This window comes from Anopheles coustani, chromosome 3 (genome assembly GCF_943734705.1).
Source record: "Anopheles coustani chromosome 3, idAnoCousDA_361_x.2, whole genome shotgun sequence".
NCBI classification, from domain to species: domain Eukaryota; kingdom Metazoa; phylum Arthropoda; class Insecta; order Diptera; family Culicidae; genus Anopheles; species Anopheles coustani.
Genome location: NC_071288.1, coordinates 51,422,246 through 51,444,722, shown reverse-complemented (window position 1 = coordinate 51,444,722; position 22,477 = coordinate 51,422,246). Strand labels below are relative to the sequence as shown.

General features: G+C 44.9%; 1 protein-coding gene across 2 annotated transcripts; it reads right to left on the bottom strand.

Moving 5' to 3' along the window:
* Positions 1-1,504: 1,504 nt before the first annotated feature.
* On the bottom strand, positions 1,505-14,604 carry LOC131260973 (acyl-CoA Delta-9 desaturase-like). Of its 2 annotated transcripts, none has more exons than XM_058262839.1 (5): positions 14,318-14,604; positions 4,023-4,322; positions 3,573-3,909; positions 3,257-3,442; positions 1,505-3,080 (listed from the first exon to the last, which is right to left on the bottom strand). In XM_058262839.1, the coding sequence occupies exons 2-5, from the start codon at positions 4,246-4,248 to the stop codon at positions 2,762-2,764; spliced, it is 1,068 nt and encodes a 355-aa protein (XP_058118822.1). In that variant the 5' UTR covers positions 4,249-4,322; positions 14,318-14,604; the 3' UTR covers positions 1,505-2,761. The 2 variants fall into 2 exon arrangements, with proteins under 2 accessions (XP_058118822.1, XP_058118823.1); XM_058262840.1 differs by lacking the exon at positions 14,318-14,604 and adding an exon at positions 13,342-13,551.
* Positions 14,605-22,477: the final 7,873 nt, after the last annotated feature.

Here is a 22,477-nt window from a genome sequence, read left to right as displayed (position 1 = left end):
GTTTTGCTTTAAAAATGTGTATCCCAATGAATGGATAAATTAAACCGGCCTACAGGCACCGATCGTAAGTGCCATACACCAGCCGAATGCAAACATTTTCTTTTATGACTGTAGTTTATTTCCTATATCGCCTGAACTTTCTCTTGAATTTTTTTTTCTCCTACACGAAGTTTGTGCATTGGGGAGTGGGTTTGGCCCACTTTTTGCGTTCCACTAAAACCTTTTTCCATGTCCGTTTTGGGTCTAGGCTTCTTCCTTATCCCCCAGGTCTGGTTCACATTGGAATAGAAGATATATCGCACTACTGTTTGCCACGAACAGAGGGAGTGCAACCAAAACGGAAATCCAAAAAGAAGTAGTTAAACTTTTTCATCCCCGCATCAATTATGATCTTCGCTTTGTTCCACCGTTTGCATCAAGAGGGAGTTTATCTTTCAGTCCCCGATTGTTACATTTATGTATGTCTCTTTACACCTCCGAGTGTGCGGAATTCCCTTCAGATTTGTGTATTATTTCGTGATACTTATTTGTTTTAACGTGGCAAAGAGCTACCGCAATCGAAACTCCTTTTTGAAACGAACGAACGAAAGTGCAGCAAAGACAATTTGATATTTCTTCGACTCGGATCTTCTACAAATGCGTACCATGCATTGCATATTTTTTCTTGATTCCCTCCCCGTTCTTCGTGTTGTCCTCCCATCCCATCTCAATCACTCCTATGTCTATTCAGTCTCCTCGCATATTACAGCACATATCCGCTTCACAAAAGCGAACCATCCATTCACAGTCCCAACCTTCTTTCAGTTCATTTTCGTTTCTAAGTCATCAGCATGCTAAAAGACAATGTTAGCATTTCATACATTTTACGAAAGAAATTGTTTGCAGTGAAGGGTTTTTTTTGAATGAGGAACACACTAAGGACGTATTAAACGTCCCGGAACGAAAATAAACTTTCATTTTCTGAAAAAAGTTTTGGATTTCGGACAACTGACCATCCACATTATCATCTCGCCCGATATGCAAATGTGTTGTAGGGGAAGGCATGGAAGAAACAACGAATTTTTGTAGCTAGGTTTTGTTTGCTCGACACTGTCTGAGAGTATTACTCTCGCGCCGTGTCATTCGATCTACCGGCACGAACAGCTACAGAGCTTCGTTGGCCGTAGGATTTGTTTAATTCTTTACCGATCAGTTCAATTGCTTAATCCCACAAATCATTCGAACAGTGTAACGCGTCTACAATGAATCAATTTTTTTTAAACCCACCAACCCCGGTCTTGTACACTTACGACCCTCTTCGGATACAATTATTTGGGACTTTTTGGAAATTATTATTCAGATATCAAAACATGCCAATTCGCCAAGAAGAAGATATCAAAACACACCCCCCCGCATGAACGCAAAATTGAAGAGTGTGAGGAACTCAAAATGATGTGCTTGGAGGAAAGTCGGAATTGCCCACTCCTCCTCTTTTCGAGTGAGGAGAGAAATTGAAAGTGTACCATTTACTGTTCGCCACTTGTACAGGCGACAACGAATCGGGATCGTTTATATTGAATCGTGTCCCAGAGCGCGCGGGAGGGAAACAATAAATAAACTAACTTAAGTCTACACAATTGAAATCGAACCCAAACGCAGCAGCGCGACCTTTTGGTTGCCGTTTCTGACCCTTTTTCCTGGTTGATTCTATCCCCCCGTTTGTTTTCTTTTCAGTCCCCTGACTTTTCGTTCCCCAATATTATATATTCTATAAACCACAGATCTCTTATTCTCTCGTTCTAAACATACTGGAAAAAAAAACAAATCTTATTTCGTTTCTAACATGTGGGGCGAACAACTGAAGTAATTCAGAAAACTAAACCCTCTCCTAACACACTGTCCTTGTGTGTCACACGCTTTCTTCGCTTCGCCGGTGTTCCGTCGACTCCGTGTGGCCTCCCCACCCTTGCTACTGTTCATCGCCGCTTGGCTCAGGGGAACAAGGATCCACAACGCTAGTTCTTGCTGCCTATTGGAAAATTCGAGCTGCTGCGCTCATCGGAGTTTGGCTTTTCTGTGACAAAAGGCATTAAAAATCACTTACTGGGATGGACAATGGCATAGATAATCCTGTATCTATGTGCTAGTAGGCTAGCTATCCGTTTGTTTTTTTCGCCTCCCGCTTATCTCTCTCTCTATCTCTCTCCCTACAATCCTTATTCCGTCCCGCGTACAAAGGGGTGACAAGCTTGGACCACTTCCATTTCCACAAACAGCACGTTGTACGCCTTTTGTTGTACCGCACAAGAGGGAGGAGGGGGAAAACCAAAATTACAAGATACGTTTTCTTAAACCAAAATTTACAGTTACCATGTAAGTTGTCTGCAGTGTGTATGGCTGTTGATGTGAATGTTGATGATAAGTGTATGGTGCGTGTTTTTGTTCTTGTGGGGATCATTTTTGGGGATATCGCTATAATAGTTTAGTGTAGTGTTTTGTGAACCAGCCTTTTGATGTTATCTTCATCTTTCTCTCCTACTTCGAGTATCTTACTTCCTTCTTTCACACATACACTCACACACAGCTCGAAGTTTTATCGTACTTTTGCTCTCTATCTCTCTCTCTCTCGATCCAAATTCGATTTCATTCCTATCACAAGGAGCGCCACCCATGTGTTTCCCGTATCACTACTGCCTTTTTCTAAAAGAGCGCATGATATTCCCCCCGCACAATATCCTACTGTTTTTTCCCATGCTCATTAGGCCACGCGAAACGTGCGTCCCTAATCCTCCTTCTGGTTGATGATGGTCGCATGCTGCACCTCGTATTGGTCCTGGTCCTTGTCGCCCCAGCCCCAGGTCGCGTGACTACCGTCGCCGGTGCGCTTGACGCGCTTCTCCACGATCTCCTGCGAGACCGTCTTCAGATCGTACGCCCAGCCGATCTTGGCGAAAAAGTCAATGAACGCCGTCGTCAGATTCATCCGGTAGTTGCCCAGCTCGGCCGTCTTGTAGTCCCACGGGAACACGTGGTGATAGTTGTGCCATCCTTCGCCGAACGCGAACGATGCCACCGTGCGGTTCTCCGAGGGCGAAATGCTCCTGTAATAAACAAAAACAAAAAAACATTCGCAATAAGACACACGTGAATCACACGAAAATTCGTTCCAGCACTGCTACTGCTGATAAGCGAGCATCGCGAAGTCGAGACTTTACGCGCTGTATTATGGCTAGCTTGCAGCTAGCTTGGAAGAAAAACAAAAAAAAAGCCTACTCACTTATCATACGGCTTATCGCCCCACTTGTGGGCAGCGCTGTTTACCAGCCAGGTCACGTTCAGAATGAATGTCCAGCGGAACAGGGTAGCGACAAACCACGCGTTGGTCCAGCTCTCGTTCCAGAAGTAGACGGGCGTGATGGTGGGCAGGATGAAGCAAGCAAGCGGCATCAGCAGCATGTAGTGTCTGGCAAGAGGGGGAGGAAGAAGAATACAAAATTAATTATCACACCATATCAAAACAAAGCATGGAAACATTAATTGACAAACAGCGTCACACACCGCTTGATCTATCCGTTTCATTCCAGCATACTTACTTGCGTTGGAAGCGCAGGACAGGATCGGCTTCCAGATCGGCGATGTCCAGCTGCTTGCCCTTGGCAATGACTTCCGGGTGCTTACGGCACAGCAGCCAGCCGATGTGCGAGAAGAAAAAGCCGCGGGTCGCATTGTGCGGGTCCGCGTCGGTCTCCGAGTACTTGTGATGCACCCGGTGGTCGCGGGCCCAGTGGAGCGCGCAGTCCTGGAACGCGATCGTGTTGAAGATGGCCAGAATGATGCGCAGGGGCAGCTTCGCCTTGTACGACCGATGGGCCCACAGACGATGGGCGCCGGCCGTAATGCCCAGTCCAGACATGACGTACAGTACAAACGCTACCGATGGAAAATGAAAAATGTAATAAAGAAAAACAATACTCCAGGCCCTTTTCACAATTCTGCTCCCCCTAGTTGCAACACAAAAACCAAAAAAAAAAAAAAACACTTACCGAATGCAATCGTGTACAAGCGGGCCGAGGTCAGCATCAACCAGGCACCGTAGACGGCGGCCAAATGGAGGTAGCCAAAGGCGAGCACGTTTCGCCATACCAGCTTGATCTTGCGCTTTTCCGCGCGCTTCAGCGGCGTCACATCCTTCGCCAGCCCACCGTCGATCGTTTCGGCGTCCACCTCGTTCAGGACACCCGTTGCCTCTACCGTTGCGTTCGGTGCCATTTTTATCTGTTTTGTCGGTTTGTTTAACTCCTTCTACTTTTGCCTCAGTTAAAAGAGGTTTCCTCCAAAGTGCTCTGCAAAAAGGTGGGGAAGCAATAAATAATCGAGTAAAAACGTGAAACATTGGAGTTTTCATAAGCTCTGGATTTCCTTCGGACCCATTAACCCCATATGTTTGCCCGACAGAAAGAGAGAAAAATAACTGCGAAAAACTAACGCGTTTTAGTGGCAAGTGCTGTTTTACCCCGCAAGGTCAGGGTCATTGGGGATCCATACATCGAGGCGCTCGGTACGAAGCACAACTACGGTACCCCACCCAAAGCACAAGGATGGAGCCATCTTCCTTTGTGTATTAGCTAATCGATAAACAGTATTAGCTCGGCGCTGAGAGTAGGGAGGATGACGACGAAAATAAGGTTCTAGACTTGTTCCATTTTTGCACATCAAAGAAAATCAATGTAATAAATTAATTCTTCAATTACAATTAGAATCTTTTGATTTGATGCGCGTCCTTTCAAGATGAGTGTTGCCTTTACAAATGCGCAATTTTTCCACCCAAGCTCCGAGTTTCGACGAGAAGAAATCGTGCAAAAATCACCGCATTGCGTGTACAACACAAAACGGGGGCAGCACACCGCCACCCAACGGTATTGGAATTTCTCCTCTTCCGACCGTTTGTGGTAGCCCCCAGAAAAAGTTATGGTTTTTATTTTTAAAACATACACCTGGCAAACCTTCTCACGGTACGATGAAGAGAAAAAAAAAAAAGAAAAACACTTTCCTCTGCCAGGGACGAACCATGCACGGGCGGCATGGACACCGCCTCTCGATTACGCGCTATCTAGATAGGATGTGATTATTTCCTTTCATCGGATCTATGTGAACTTCACTCCCGGAGCAACAGATGGTTTGATCTGGGCACTGTTCTGAACTGCTTTTCTTTGTCAATTCTGCTCAATATGCACCAAAAGCTGCTTCACTGTTTCATCATCCTCACCACTTACTTCCCGGTGCGAATCAAAGCAGAAAGGTTAAGGATGTACGCGAAAGTAGAGGGGAATCGTACTGCCATTTTTCCTAGTGAAATGTGATAGTCATTGAGTATCGCTCAGACCCCGGGGGGAACACGTAATCGGACTCCTTAGGGCCGAAGCATGCCCAACAAAGAATGTAAACCGGATGAAAGATACAACGCAATTCCTATAAATCCAGATTGGCAGAATGGCATTTCAAGCAATTTACCACAAACACTTCTTTTCTTATTTCCAATTTGGATTTTATAAAAAAAACAACGTCATGTAACACTTACAAACTACAGGCAGCGTATTTTGTTCTTTTTTGGCAGCGAATTCGTTGGACGATAAGACTTTTATCTTTAATCACACTTTATTTAACAAGGGCTCCGTTGTTTTACTACAACACGGGAGGAGGAATAGATTCCTGTAAACTGCACCGTTTCGTAAGTCTGCCTTTGTAAAATCAAAATCAAATGTCCTCTCAACGGTACCAAAAGAAGATGCATCCACACAAATCCAAAAGCTTGTGAAATCGATCTCTGCTTCTCTATATGTAATCACTCCACACGGTAGAAGTGCGCGACTCTCCGACCGAACGAGTAAGGCAACACTGACTAGAGCCAACGGTCGGAATTCCGGAGAAAGGTGCAGATACATAGACGAGAAATTTCCAGAGATGTACACCGGACATCATCCCAGAACTTGGTGCGGTCTGAGAGGCGACATTTGATGGGCCAGCAGTTTATGTAAACAAACTTTTTCTCTAGCCTAGTGTGGGGAACTTCTCAGACGTAGAGACCGACCTACGGAGGCACGCGTTGGGCAAGGGCAATACTGGCAAGATGGGCATTCCGGAGAAAACCGCTACTCTGCAAAGCGCGAAGTGGCGGAAAATCTCCTAACAGACGCTACTCCGCAAACGAAAACCTCTCTCTCTTTTCGTTGAAAGGAAAACGGCGTGAAGCGTTGGGAAATTTGCAGAGCATAATAATTTGGGGAAAATCTTGCTCTGGATTTCGTAATAATGAGACAAAGAACCATTTTTTCTCTGCGCGCAGTATCATACTCCTACGACATGTCAAACCTATCCTCCTGCTCTTCGTGGGTTCTTTTTTTCTTTTATGGTAAATCGATAAAAGAAAGGGAACAGACGATCCCGAGCGACCATCCATCGGCGGCCACGGCTCGATGTCGTCGCGCCATACTCCAACCCCCAACTGTCTGTGCCAGTGGAGGCTGATGAGTTCGAGTGGGAAAATATCGATCGCACAACACTTTCGCGCTAGCAGACAACCGAAGGCAAAGCAGGGGTCTACGGGTACGTTAGAAAATCCAGCGCGGAAAGCATGGGAATGGGCCAGCGTAGAACAGCTGATTCCGTATGGTGGTGCGCTCTTCTGCGGTTGCGGGATTTTCCCAGTCTGTTTCTATCTCTCTTTTGTCCCTGGCCAGAACACGCCATAAACTGTGGGCATCTGCATCCTTTCTCCGACAAGAGAGGCCCAACTACAGGGAAACTACAAAGATACGAGCAAAAAGGGGCATTGTAATGTGTTCTTAATTAGCTGCTTTTAATTAACGCTGAACCAAGCACTTTACCACGAACGCCAGAATGACGCTGTTTCGGGTGACGAAGAAGGAAACTAATCAGTCCCGTGCTCGGTCCGTCCTTTTCCGTGATTTAGTAGAGGAAGCTCAATCCGAAGCACTACGAGATGACGCACTTTGGCGGGTGAACTCTCTCTCTCAAAAAGGAATCAGTTTAAAATGATACGCAAAAAAATACGTACGTACACTTGCTGTTGACCGGACCTCTACAGCTACATGTATCAGAAGTGACCTACCACTGGAGGAAATCATTTCTGACCATTTAATCACACCGTACCGACACCCAACGTGGCCGAGCGGGTGATCATTATCCATCCACTAGTGATGCGAATTAACATTCTGTAACCGTCGCCTTTGCCCACAACAACGCACAACTGTGACCAACCGAAGCACAGCACGTGCATCATCATTTGCGTACGAATTTTTAATTATTGCCCACGATACGCTGCTGCGACCACAGCAAAGGGCCCCCCCAAAACAACGGTCAATGAATATGAAATGGAATGACAGTTCCCGGTTGTGGCCCGATTTGTCTAGCGTCACAGCACATCAATTATGAATCTGTAATGAGCCAAAACACAGCCAAGGCAGCACGCATCCTTGAAACGGGTACTAATGGAACCGTACAGTTCTTTCCGTGGCAACAAAACAATAATGAACAATGCAACGCACGAAACGAATTTAACTCAGACGTTGGAAGATAAATGCGCCAAGATGAAAACGGGATTGTACGGGAACATCAATGAAACAAACTAAACGAATGTATTGAGTTATGAATGAATATTTATCTGAAAACAACATCGTTCACGGTGAGATTTTTAATGAATTGATTTTTGCACATATTGCGATCTTGCAACAGCATTTTTGTTACCGTCCTTTACAAATTATGGATTAGCGGGGCAAAAATAAAACACTTTTAAACCAGACGTCAACCCGTAAACCATTAGGGAAAGGGGGCGAGAGGGTACGAGAGCGAGATGACGAGAGATGGGTTTCAGCTGATCGTTCGCTGATCGCGTATGTTAAAAATATCCTAAGTCTCCTGCAGCTCACTCCCTACCAAAGGCACGGTTTATGCTTCTTCCGCCCAACGGCGTACGCCAGTGCTACCCGGCATGGCATTCCATTTTTAATTTTAAAAGCCACCCCCGCGTCCACCCTCGCACAGCGACCGGTGGCAGCATGCCGTTGCCAAATCGATGCTGCCAAATGTTAAAAATATGTTTCCCCTGCATCTAAACGACCGCGTTCTTACCGCGATCGACGATGATCGATCCTGCGCTCAGCACACTTGGATTAACACTTTTGCAACAGCGGACAGAGGGGAGTTTGAATTTGTTCACACTTTACAGTAAAAATGGAATCTTAGCAACGTGCCGTGCAACACCGAGGATTGAATGGAACTGGCAACGGTGCGTTCGGGCCTCCAAACCCAACCCCTATCCGGATGTGCTTGGATCAGCGGTAATGGACGGTGGGTACGCTGATAAGCGGACTTTCAATGGCGGTTGCGGCGTGCGGTTCCCACGGGAGAAATCCGCAGATTACATGTTTGTGTTTACGTAACCTCCACCAGGACCTCTATAACGACCGGCTGGGGTCATGCGAATGTCCGTCAATAGGTTCACGTTGCCAGACACTGGTCGGGCACGCCGTCCTAGTGCTGGCGACCTTCCAGGATCACGGGTTCCGAACGCCGGTGGATCGATGCGATCCGAGAGGTTTGCCGCCGAGATGAGACTGAGCGGCGGAAACAGACCACCATGTGCATAGTGTCGTGTGACGTTCGTTGAAAACCTGACGTTGGTGACTGCTGTTACTGTGTGCAGCAACGTGCATCCACCGCCACCGTAGCCATAATTAAACAAATGCAACCAATCGTTGGGCGCAAGAGAAAAAGCCAGCGACAGAGAGAGAGAGACGGATAGCGCGGAGAGGAAAAATCCGCACAATGATCAGCTGATCCTCGTGCGACTGGAGCATCACCCCATTGCATGAGATTTTCTCTCTTTCTCGAGATTGCCTACAATTTGGCAGGTTTAACCTCGCGGTGCAATCCTTGCGTGATGCCACACATACTCACACACACACACACACACACACGCACATAGCATATCAGCCCATGGTCACGTGTTTGGTGCCGGAGGGCTGATCGGCCTCCCTTCTCCCTCGCAGCTTCCGTTCGCCCTAGTTCTAAGTTGCTGTCGTCACCCCAACCTCGGAGAAGCCCTCTCCCGCGGTTGCTTTCTTACTACTGGCTGATCGCTCCTGGCGACACGCCGTGCCTATTTGGGGTGGGAAAGGCGCAGTTGAATGCGCGAGTGCAAAAAAATAAAACGAAATCCCATTTGCCACAATCATCCGATGAGGAGCGCGACTGACTCGCAGCCTCCCGAAGTATGCAAACGCAATCAATGCTGAATCAAATCAACGTCAAGTGTGTATCAGTGGATTAAATCGGTTGACAATGGGAAAAACACCATTGCGGTCTTTCGTGGCGCAACTTCTACGGCCATTCTCCAACCGTTTGCGAATCGTTTCTTTTTTATACATTCGCTGCAACAAATAGATCCAACCTCTAGTTGTTTACGGGAAGGGCAGAAATCCATCCGAAGTTTAACATGCACTGAGAGATTCTCAACAGTCCACACCGATCAAAATATAGTGCCGAAAACAAGGAGTTTTTTTCCAGAATCACTAAAATTTTTACATGTCACTGCAATCTTAAAAGTAAAGGAGGGTTTTGTTTTGTACAGTTCAACCTCTCTGACCTCCATTAATAAGGCCCGGACCGCTTATCGCTTTTCGTCTTCGCGTGTCATCAGTACGGAGAACGAACTTGCGACAGCATCGTAAATCTGTTTTTAGCTTGTGATTTGGTTTGTCCCTCCATTAACTCCATTAATGTCGCTTATTAGAGCGCAAAAGGAGAGTGGGTAGATAGGAGTACGTTGCAGAAAGTGCGCTGTCTACTTGATACTAAAAATGTGGTTTTTTGCGTCAGTTGTCCCACCAAAAGGCATAATGTTTATGAGCTTCCACCAAGTGGTTGAAGTTGTATCCAAATTAAAGTACAAACCTAAAGTGGTGGTAACAACCACCGAAAATAACAACCTCCGCGGTAGGCCGATTCCCGATGGTCGAAACAACCTGGTAACTCGATAAACTAAAAATGAAACGTATTAAAATCCGGTTTATTAGAGGGGATAATTTTAGACTAGGCAAACTAGAGACAACTATTTTAATTTTGGTCGAGCACGAAGTAGGCGAAGTTTCAGTCCTAACAAGCACCTAAAACAAACGATAGTTTTTGTGTTGGTTTTGATAAAGCCAGCTACTGTTGTTGTTTAACATACCAGTTTTGATAACATTCATTAAATCAAACTTTAAATTGTTAAACCTCCCTTTTTCTCGACATTCTATTTGAAATGGTGTTCTATACCATTTTGATAAAATTAATCAAGTATTCTTTATCGTTCAAAAACGTTCCTTCAATATTTTATTGGGCCGGTTCAGTTTCTTGTCTACACTACATGCACTGCTATAAGTGCGCGTGAAAATCGTTTCCATTAAAGCTTTCTCCCTCGTTTGTTCTATTTACCCGATGAACCGGTGCCGGCGCAGTCGGCGTGAGTACGCGTGTGGCCACTCCATGGCGCAATGGCTCTAAACAAAAACCTGCATCGTCGGAGAACGTTGCACGGACCGGTCGAATTTAACGCCGAAATCCAATCGAACCCCCTCCTTCCCTTCGAACCTCTTCTATCTATTTGACCAAGAAATAGCCAAACACACAGCATATCAAGGTAAGAATGAAATAGAAATTGTACAGCTGCACACCAACATCGCGTTGATTTCGTTTCGCCTACTAGGGCGGGGGGTGGCGGCTTTTCCGAGTTATTTTGCTATTGCGAACATCCAAATAGTCAAATACTTTAGCCAGTCGGCGGTTGGCTCTAGGGTTTCTTCATTGCATTTTAAGTTCGATTTCCTTTGCGCATACGCACACCGTTTTCGGGTCTGTTGAAACGATGCAGCAAGTTTAAACCTTTTCGTCTTGAGTTTTCGAACCGTCAGCAACTCTGTGCAAAGTCAATCGACCGGTTTGTTGCCTTTGAGAAACGTCATTTCGTGTTTACTTGGATTCGCCCGATCGAAGACGCAGTTAAACAAGAAACAGCAGAAGTTCGACCTAGCGTTGAATGAATGTAAAATAATTCTTTTGCAGATGCAAATTTCCTGGTTTATAACCTCGACCCGAACCACCAAAAGACGCTAATCCACATGGGGTAGAAAAATATAGTTTCTTGCATGTTTTGTTCAATCGTGCTAGCTCTTCCTCCCTATTTCCTCCATTCAACGACTATTTACACATATGACTACGAGTTAAAAAAACTGCTTTCTCCTACCATCCCTCGTTTGCCTTTCAATTTTCCTATCCGTCTCAAGCGACATTGGCTTAGCGGGGGTGCTACTTCCTCTAACGTTTTCCTCGATTAGATAAACTACGAAATGGTATTAACCGCAGGTTTGCCATCTCCGGGCTCATCGGCAAAGTATGAGGGCACAAAATCAACCACTGAACGGTGGTAATGCAATACGTATAAAAACGAAACACGGAGCAGCATAAGCACTCCTCTCTGGTAACGCGGTGTTGGCAGTGCTGCTCACCTGTTGCTTATGCAACGTTTAGACGACGACCGTCGACGGTTGGACCGACGAGCATATAAAATATACATTTTTTCCCCATTTCTTCCATTTACGCGCTAGTTTTGCTAACATCGTACATTTCCTTCACCGTAGGAGTTTTCACTTTTTTCCACCAATGGGGCCAAAAAGCCATGAACAGAGAAGCAAGCAAGTGAGCGAGCTTTTTCGCTGTATTTAAAAAAAACGCACTGGACACTTCCCTTGACTCAGTTTTCCCTGAATTCGTTTGGAATTTTTGATATTCTAATATGACTTTTGCTGTATGAAAGACCCATGTGGGAGAGGTGAATCACGAGGAACAGCATGACAGAGTACACACCCTGCAAACAGCGAATAAAAATAACCCGTGTGTATCGGTACTTCCTCAAACTCGCGTCCGTATCTAAAACCCGATCCGCAGCAAGCAATCAGCGTTGGCAGGGCTTTTTTTTTCTTCTCTCTACTATTTTTGCGGTACACTTGGGGCCAGCGTGTCCGGCGCACATGGCCCCGGCGTGATGCATATGCTCGCCGCCATCCATGACGGGGTACTACCATCGCTACAGGCGCACACCAAGAGTTATGCTACCCGCAGTCTGCTGCCTACTGCCAACTACACCGTCGCTTCCTAAGTAGCCACGGCGAACATGATGTTTGTTTTGCCACGGTGTAGTATGAAAAGAATCATTTATCGGCAGCGTTTGTTGGCATGGAGGTTTTGTTTTTGGAAACATTTAAAACGAATTGCTTGAATTGTGTGTTGACGTACAAAACTCGCAGCGACCTTCCCTTGACAACAGGGCGACGACGAGATAACTCTCTCTCCTGTTTTTGCTATCTTTCTCTCTTATTCTGCTTCTCCCTTCATTCATTTCTGCCTGCAATTTTATTGCACACGTTGGAGTGGTTGAAAAATTGCTAAAAAAAAATGAATGTACTTTAGAAAATATCTGCAATAAAATGCACTTGGGATCAATCGAACCTAATCGTCGGACGCAATGCAATAAGAGCAGCCCGGTCCGGGAGCTTTGTATGGTTTATGTTGATCGATTGTCAATCAATTCCACACCCCGCTCCGCTATCCCGTTGCACCGTCGGTTCCATTCTTCGCTCTACAACAAACTGCGAATCTGGTACCTGACAGCGATTTGTTATTTTTCCAGCGACACAATTCGCACGGCGCGCTTCTTTACGTAACGTTCTTCCAAGTTTTCACACTCTGCCGCATCGGGAGATGGCACGTTCTCCTTGCACGGTGGCAAAGTTTGACCTACAACTCACCTCTCGCGATCAAGGCGTGTTCCAAAAAAAAAACCCCGATCAAACGCAAAGAAGAACGCACCTCACGACAATCGAAAATTTCAGATAATTTTTCTCCCCAAAACCGCATCCCAGCCTGCTCTGCTGCAGTTACCCGCGCTGCCTGTGTGTGTATGCGCCACTTGGCTCGCCAAGATAGAAAGACAGGGAAAGCAGGAAATTGTGCTTGCCAGCAGCTTGCTGCCGTTGCAAAAATTTGGAGCTCGCACAACTTGTGCCAGCAGCAGATGACGGATTGGTGGTTTTTCCTTCCCTTTCATTATAACGACGGTCCACATCGCGTGATATTTGTCCGCTTTTGTTTGTTTCGTGAACGCCGTGGAATTGAAAAGAAAGCGCGACCCAATCCTAACGCCGCACACAAAGCACACCACTTTCGAATGAATGGGGAAAATGTACAGTTTTCCACGGTTGACAAACACAAACGCGCGCACAATTCAACACCGACACAAACACTCACCAGTGCACTAGACCGGAAGCGAATATTTCGCAACTGTCGAATCCCGTTCACTTCCTGCCAGAGAATTTGTCCCGTCGTTTCGGTGGTGGCTTCCCAATCCGAGCAGCTTCCACCGCAAACTTCAGCCGCACGCACAATGTCTGAAGGTTTGCCGGCTAACGCCAACAGCTAGTGTGTTGAGACTGTGCGTCTTTCCGTCGCTACCTCCTCAGCAAATGATTTGCTCGCGGATGTCAAGTAGTCACTGAACTGAACTAGTAAGAACGGGGCCCCCAACGTTATATATGAAAACGCTTAACGCCAAATTCTGGCGGCATAGCGACTGCTGTCCTGCTCTCGCGAACGCTCGCGCATCGCGAACATCACACACACAGCTGCCTCGTTCATGCCGCTGGCGTGACTGTTGCGGAAAAAAACACTCTCGCAAAAAAGCGAACAGCATTTTTTTTCTTGCTCTCATTTTGCTTGCCTGTAGCCCGATCATCTTCTCATCACGTCACCATGGATGATGGGATGCAATAAAATTAAAAAAAAAAACCCTCAAAGTCAGAGGACGAAGAAAAGAGCGTTGCATTTTCTAATCACTATCGGCAAGTATCAAGTCCTTTATCTCGCCCGATCAAGAAACCACGTCGTGCTCGAATACACGTCAGCGTGAGAAAGGGACGGTTGGCAACAACGTGGCGCGGTTAGAATGAAACACAACAATAGGTGCACCGCGCCCGGCATTGCCCCACCGCATGTGCTTCCATTCCACCAATTCTCCAACACTCCGGGGAAGGATTTAGATTCCCATGCACTTATCATTGGAAAGATTAGCTGCGAATTAACATTGTGCTTTCACCAAATGCCACCATTCACCACCGGGATTACAGCGTGCTTGAGATTTTCCTTGTATTTTCACAACACACACTTGACCCCTGCCCGGCGGTTTGGCCGCTTTTTAAGCGGCGTGTTAAACTGTTTTACTGCTTACCTTTTGCTTATCAAAAACAAAACCCTTTCTAGCGCACCCGTCGAGATAGCTGATCGTTGATCACTGGCCTGGAGACATGCACCAGGTACCGCGTGCACAAAAGGTTCGCTAGCTTCGCAGTTTGCCGGCAAACAAGCCACTAGTGGACGCTTGCTCGTTCTGCACGTCGGAGGTCACAGGCGGACGAACTTCCAGCGGATGAGATGGATTCTGGAGCAAGGATTCCTCTTTTCCAGCTACAGAATGTACCACGCCGGAACACCTGAGAGGCGCCAACAACCACGATGCAGAACAATCAACTGAACACTGCGGACCGGGTTGTTTAGAAATGTACCGGTTGAAAATCATACGATATTGCTTCTCTTTCGCTACGGCACATGCTAGTGTTCTCTTTTCATATCCACTTTCTCGCTCCTACAGGCGTTGCTAGTTTAAACGCAAGTACGTGCGAATTTTTTACTTTCATATACACGCGCTGTAAAGTATTGAAATCTTCCTTATGATCCCAAAAATATTGGCAATTTCAGTTTTGTTCGAGCTAAAAACGATTTAGAAGGAGCTTAATTTTGATTAAAAATAACCTGCATCGCGACTGATTTACGTCGAGGAATGTTTTTTTCCGATAACAACATTTTGCTCCAAAGCCGTTTTAATTCAACAGAACACAAAAACAAATGACGACCGATATTGTTAAGACAATGACAATACTATAGTGTTATCTTGAGCGTTGCGATTATCGAACATAATTCGTTTAATCCAACAAAGCGTCTGAACACTTTCGTTCGCTTAGCTCATTCGTTTAACTTTGCGAAAACAAACACGTGCAGTTCCTGGTTACCGGTCTGAAATTTTATTACGTTATCACAAATTCACACGCTTACAGAAAGCTTTTGGGGAGTCGCCGTGACGTCCCAGTCGATAAGCGAAAGAAATTGAGATAACGAGTTGTTTGTGTTTTTGGTGATTTAAAAACAGAGAACCGGTCTGGTTTTGCAGGTGTGTTTTTATCACTTCCGAAGCAAGTGTCTGAATCCGGAAGATTGGTTTGATAATGTACAATCAGGGTGTCTGATCACGCGTGGCACAAGTGAAATGATGGCACGACCCTTGTAGATGCACCCTAAAGTGAACCTTTGGAATATTGGACTCTTGCACAAAAAGGGAACCAAATTCAAACCAAAGTGAATGATTCAGATTTCACACAATGTGCTGATGCAAGATTTACTGTTCCATTCAACGCAACAAATTAAAAACACCGGTACTACGTCATAGTAACATGCCAGTGGAATAGTTTTACCTCCTACCGTGGTCAATGTGACTTCTGTTTGTTTGTTTGTTTGTTTATTTAGCTGCTTGTTTAATAATATTTCTAGTTCACCGTAGTTCCTAACGAAGCGATAGTGAAAAGTGTACGAAATCGAGGCGTCACATGGGATAGTCTACTACTGATAGTCGAGGTTGCATGAAATGCGTATAGTAACTCTTACTAGCACGTGAGCAAGCAGCACACGCGTTTCTGCATGCTGCAGTCGTTCGAAGTGACGCATTAAATAAAGCCAATGCCGGCTAAACATGTTTCCGAAATTTTAACTGTCCCGCTTCGAGTGGAAGGCACTGTATTTTTTAGTTTGCCTTTGGCGAGCAACTATGCGAAACAGATGCCGCCGGGTTTTGTCGTATCCATACGACGCGTGCGCAAGCGAGACAACTGGTGGTGTACATCAAAATCGGCTGTTGTTTGTTGATCGAATGAGCGTTGCGAGCGGGAATAACGAAGTACGTGGAAAATATGTGTATGTTAACATCACGCCACAAATAAGAAGTATTTGTGGTGTACTAGGTATAACGGCCCGGTTACACGGGCCAATGCAGATTATAGAATTTGCATTAGAATCTAGTAAAATTGTGGTAAATAGAGTTTATCAAAGCTTCAACTTAGTTAGAAGATTGTACCTGTATTAAACTGTGAGAGGCCAAATCCAAATCCCAGATATTCTGATATTATATTGACTCACTGACTGACTTATGATACGCTCATTGCTGAATGGTAACGAAACATTTGTCTGGCCAAACAGAAGAATTGGTTGATCACTGAAGACTTTACCTGAGGTATGTGTTTTACATTGCCCGGATACAATAATTTCTTGACTATCATAATGCCAAATTGAGTCAAAGAAAAGCAACAGGGCCAATGTGCAAGCACCATTAATTGACTATTGGTGACAAATATTCTCGGTCTTATCTACTTACTTAATGCGGTGCCCGGGAAATACAGGTTAATCATCCCGGTTGAATGAGCATTGACCTACTGAGGAAGTTTTTCAGTAACTGTCACCAAGCCATACGTATCAAGCCATAGAGACTGAATTGTTGTCCCACCGTCCCATAACAAACCAACTTAATGTAAAAAAATATATTTGCTTTTAAGTGCCTACCAAATACCTTCTCTATTTCAATTGAACGCATTGTGAAATTCCCGTGACTGGAGCTGCGCAATAGTGCTCTCTCCACCATTTCAATTTAAAAAGCGTTAAACTTTAAAGTACAATGTAAGGCCGCGTCCACACGGCATCGTAGCGTAGCGATTTTGACACTCCGTCGTAGTGTCAACTATTTTTTATGGCCGTGGCTAAGGCCTCTCGACCAACATTTACACTACGACGGAGTGTCAAAATCGCTACGCTACTATGCCGTGTGGACGCGGGGTAATAGGATAACTGTTCGGTGAGTTTCCTTATAAAGTTGAGGTTTCATTTTAAGTGCATCACTTTGTTCAAGTAAAGACCTTAAAAATATTTCACTCATTAATCTTTTCAAACACTGCTTTTCCGAATATTCGTTTTATAAATTTTACTATCCAAGTACCCTTTCGTTTTACTCAAGCGAGCTGATTGCCATGGCGATCAAAGTACAGAGAAACGTAGACGATAGGCTCTGTAGGCAGACAGACGAAAACTCTTTAAGTTAACGCTTCAGGTTCCGTAAAATTGGCTGTGGATTGTTGAGGATATTTTATAATTGTATTTCTTAGAAGCGCGTGTGTGTGCTTTTTATGTCTGAGCCGGCTCAGTAATTTTTACTTCAGGATCTGACGTTCAGTGAGAAGTTTTTTTGTGATTGTGTTGTGATTGTTTCGGTGATAGTGTTTTGTGTCAAAAACTGTGTCATATGTGGTTGTTTTTAAGTTGGTTTTACTTTTTTGTATTGAAGCCCTTTCGAAGCCCCCCTTCGTGCATTTCCAGTATTAGAAAATACACAGCAAAACTGATCCGAGCGAGCTAAGCCACCAAGCTACCCGTGCATATCGAACACGGATTTGGTGCATTTTTGGAACCATGTTGAACGATGCATTATCAATCCAGTGTTTCCTTGATGTGTCTAATCAATCGAACTCTTAGTCCCCGGGACCGGCGCCGTTCTTTTGTTATCATTTTCTTTTAAAAAAACTTAGAACCATTTTGAAAAACCCGTTTTACTTTTCTTCCATCCCCCAGGATTGTTAGTTGTCAGTTTCCCCAGGTTAACTGTGGTTGCTATAGCGATCCTTCCATTTTCCCCAAGGATGCTGATTGCTATAGCGATCAATGCAATGCAATCGGATGAGCGTTTCGAAAATGCCCATCCAAAAATGTGGTTTTGCATCGATTTTAGTGCGTCACTTTATCCAAGTAGGAGCGTCACCCTTGGAGCGTCACCTTTAGAGCGTGACGTTAAGGATTTTTTATAATAAGACTAGGTAAAACGGCCCGGTTACACGGCCCCGTTACAGGACCCAGTTACAGGACTCGGCTACAATGCCCGTTTACAGGGCCCGGTAACACGGCCCGTTTACAGGGCCCGGTAAACCGCGGTAACATGGCCCGTTTACAGGGCCCAGTAACACGGCCCGTTTACAGGGCCCGGTAACACGGCCCGTTTACATGGCCCGGTTACAGGGCCCGGTAACACGGCCCGTTTACAGGGCCCGGTAAACGGCGGTAACATGGTCCGTTTACAGGGCCCAGTAACGCGGCCTGTTTATAGGGCCCGTTGACAGGTCCCGGTTACAGGACCGGTAACACGGCCAATTTACAGGGCCCGTTTACAGGGCCCGGTTACATTGCCCATTTACAGGACCCGTTTACAGGACCCGTTTACATGGCCCGGTGACACGACCCGTTAACAGGACCCGCTTACGTGGCCCGGTAACACGGCCAATTTACAGGACCTCGTTACACGGCCCGGTAACACGGCCCGTTTGCAGGGCCCGGTAAAAGGCCCGTTTACTGGGCTCAAACTTATGGATGTAGTTTTATTGTTGATTTTATTCTGCGTAGGTTATTTTCATCACGTTGCAGCACCACCTTTCCCAAGAGTAACTGCAATTTTCGAAAAAAATCGAAAATTTCGAAAAAAAAAGTCTATTACAAACTATGAATGAAACTGTGTAGCTGTAAACTGTAAACTTTCCGATTTGTTTTGTTTTATTTTCCGGCAAAGTAACCATCGATAATCAATGTAACCATCGATTACCAAAAATCAGAGCGCAAGGAAAATTTCCCCTTCCATTGTGCATCCTTGGTATCCTTAGCAACACAGTATAGCGTTATAGGGGAAACTAACGCGTTAGCAGAGTGCATCTCACTTTCGCCCTCCTTACGCTCGCTTTCCATGCTATTGCTATCTAATAACAACGTCACCTCTAACTGTAATTTAAGAGGGCGATTTGTTGGCAACTAGGTAAAACGGCCCGGTTACACGGCCCAGTTACAGGACCCAGTTACAGGACCCAGTTACAGGACCCAGTTACTGGGCCCGTTTACAGGGTCAGGTTACAGTACCCGTTTACAGGGCCCGTTTACAGGACCCGTTTACAGGATCCGTTTACAGGGCTCAGTAAGGGGGCATGTTGACAGGTCCCGGTAACACGGCCCGTCTACAGTTCCCGTTTATAGTGCCCGTTTACAGGGCCCGGTAAGTGGGTCCGTTTACAGGGCCAGTTTACAGTGCCCGGTTACACGGCCCAGTTACATGACCCGGTTACAGGGCCCGGTAACACGGCCCGCTTGCAGGGCCCGTTGACAGGTCCCGGTTACAGGGCCCGGTAGTACGGCCCGTTTACGTGGCCCGGTAACACGGCCAGGTTACACGCCCCAGTTACAGGATCCAGTTACTGGACCCGGCTACAGTGCCCGGTGACACGGCCCGTTTACAGGGCCCGGTAAAAGGTCCATTTACTGGGCCCAACATTATGGATGTAGTTTTATTGTTGATTTTATTCTGCGTTGGTTATATTTTCATCACGTTGCAGCACCACCTTTCCCAATAGTAACTGCAATGTTCGAAAAAATTGTCCCCCAAATCAAAAAGTTTCATTTTCTTCCTATTACAAACTTTAAATTAAACTGTGTAGCAGATTTCCGCTTTGCTTTGTTTCATTTTCCAGCAAAGCAACCATCGATCATCAAAGTAACCATCGATTACCAAAAAATCGTTCAACATTCATCAGCTCGTGCAACAAATCAGAGCGCATGGAAAATTTCCCCTTCCATCCTGCATCCTTGGTATCCTTAGCAACAGCATAGCGTTATAGGGGAACCTAACGCGTTAGCACAGTGCATCTCACTTTCGCGCTCACTTCGCTTGTTCACCTTCGCTATTGCTATCTAAGCTTAAGGTCGAAATTGTATCTCGCTTTCGCGCTCGCTTCACTCAATCGTACTGTCTAATGGAACCACTCAGTTAGCGGAGTTTGTATACGGGATTTAGCATGCTTCATTTTTGACATTTCTCTTACAAATCTATGCAATTCTATGAACATGTTCGCCTAAAGTTTAATGGCTATGCGAATGTACTTCTAAGGATTGTTTGCACTCGTTGAAAGCGAAACACTTCGTCTGACTCACCAGCAGCAGCTGATTGTTTGTCGCGTCGTTTGTGCCTGGAACAGTGGAGAGCATTATTGCGTGCACGTTGTTGATCGCCGCGTTACTTTTTGACCTTGACCGTTCGTGCACGGCTGGAGTATAACCCTCGTGCCTATTTCCTGTGCACTTTGCTCCTGTGACGCGATGGGAACTGCATATGTCCGACGCCCTTCCTGGAGTGATGATGCGAGTGTTGTGGCGTGAGGAATGAGCAAAGATTATTCTTGGATTGCATAATCCCGCGTTGGGTACGTGTTGTGTGTAGGGGCAGAACACGTTGCTGTTGAACCAAGTCTATTTGCCTGGCCTGGTGACTAAATTCATGCTGATGATTTACATATTTATATTCTATTTTCGATGCTAATTTGCAAATCGCTCTGTATCTGCAAAAACCCAGACAATGACTAATATAGCCAAATTCTTTTATTTACATACGGAGTCCTTGGTTTTTTATTCGTCCATTTTGAAACGATGTCGTTTTTTCAAACTGCGTTGTAAATTAAATATAAAATAAATTAGAATTGTAAATCTTTAACACGAGAAGTGTAGAACAAGTTATCTAAATTAACAGTGCTTCACAAAGTCTCTTCAAAGCTTGGGTTAAACGTTAAATTCAAATATCATAAATACTGCTTGCAAGTTGCTTGTACTAAGTTAGCTTTTTGGGATTCATTGGCGAAAGCTCGCACCGAAAGCACAGAAACCGAAGATAAAAGAAAATATAAATAGGGTATCGTGGGGCACGATGCCCCTGTGTGGTATGAGAAACGGGCATGTTTTTCGCTGAATTAAGCCATTTAAAAATAAAATGTGAAATTAATTTAGTTGATTATCGTATCTAGTACATTATATATGAATTCTATGGCACGATATTAGTAAAGAAGGTCGCCAACAGATTGGTAAAAACATTCAATAACTGCTCGGAAATCAGCAAAGAACTGTGTTATGCGGGTACAGTATCAGAATTTTTACTTGTGCCTCTGCATCGACTAACTTTTCGACAAGCAACCTTAGTCCTTCTCCTGCTTGTTTACGTCCCGCTCCACAGTTCGGGCCCTTTTGCCTCACAATCTTGCCTTTCAACGGAGTATAAACCGAGAAGGCCTATGCAAAACTGATTTACACTGATGAATGTTTTTTTGAATGGATTGAATGAGAAATAAATGGTCTTCGCTTAAGAGGGGCATGTTGCCTCACATTTCCTTATCACATGTGCATTCTAGTAACATGTTTTTACAACATTTAATTTAAAAAAAGAGAAATTTCCTTTAAAAAAATGGAACTTCGTACGAAAGCCGATCGGTTTCATTTTCTATGATCTGGTTTTTAAATATAGCTTTAATTTTAATATTGTATAGTAGTGAAGAAATTATTAGGATAAAATAGTTTATACTAAAGCTCCAAGAATCGAAGGCATTTTTAAAATTAAGGCAAATATTGCATGGATATCCAAATCTGATTTTTTCATATCATTGCCATATGCAAGCAAAATAAACTGATCCGTCGAGCAAATTGTTCAACCGAGTGGATAAAGTCTGAAACCTCAATCTCTCTTATTTTTGGCAAAAACAAACATTTCTCAAAAGATGAGCCAATATGATGAAATTCAATAAGTTCCAGTTTTAGTGCTAGAGGCATGCGAAACACGAATGTTTTAATTTGATGTTTTGTGATCATGTGTACAGAGAATTTATCCAGAATTTCAATATTTTTTTATATCCGTACCTACAAAAACTAAGTTATATCCACATCACATAAAAAAAGCAACCACATATCCACATCACATAAAAAAACTATGTTCATTGATCATTTCGCGTAAACTATTGAATGGGTGCACTGATCCGGGTAATGACCGGCAATTGCGCGTAACGTGATAAATAAAAACCATAAACAGTACCATAACCACAAACGGCGCACGTGCTGCGCATAGTTTTACGCCCGATCATGACGCCCCGGATTGAAAACCGGTTCCATGTTTGATGAGCCCGCGAAGGCAGGCAATAACAAGACGGACGTAATAGCAAGCAAGTACACGACAAGTGCCATAAGCCGTCCTGGGATCGTACATGGATTTTTTTGACATGAATTCCTTGACTTACCAGTTCTGTCGGTCGACCGGGTGGCGCTAGACAGCGTGGCAGACAGGCACTTTTTTATGCAAAGAAATTAAGAATCTCTTGCCAGAAGGCTGGTCAGTGGTTTCTTTCGCAAAATCATTCGTATAGTCTTGAAATGGAATGGCAAATTATTCCGT

What these genes read in the sequence shown, in the direction of transcription:
- LOC131260973 (XM_058262839.1), bottom strand. Translation starts at nt 4,248, where the DNA reads ATGGCACCGAACGCAACGGTAGAGGCAACGGGTGTCCTGAACGAGGTG. An exon ending in GTCCTGCGCTTCCAACGCAA is followed by an intron (nt 3,443 to 3,572) that starts GTAAGTATGCTG and finishes CCCTCTTGCCAG; the next exon opens with ACACTACATGCTGCTGATGC. An exon ending in GGCGATAAGCCGTATGATAA is followed by an intron (nt 3,081 to 3,256) that starts GTGAGTAGGCTT and finishes TGTTTATTACAG; the next exon opens with GAGCATTTCGCCCTCGGAGA.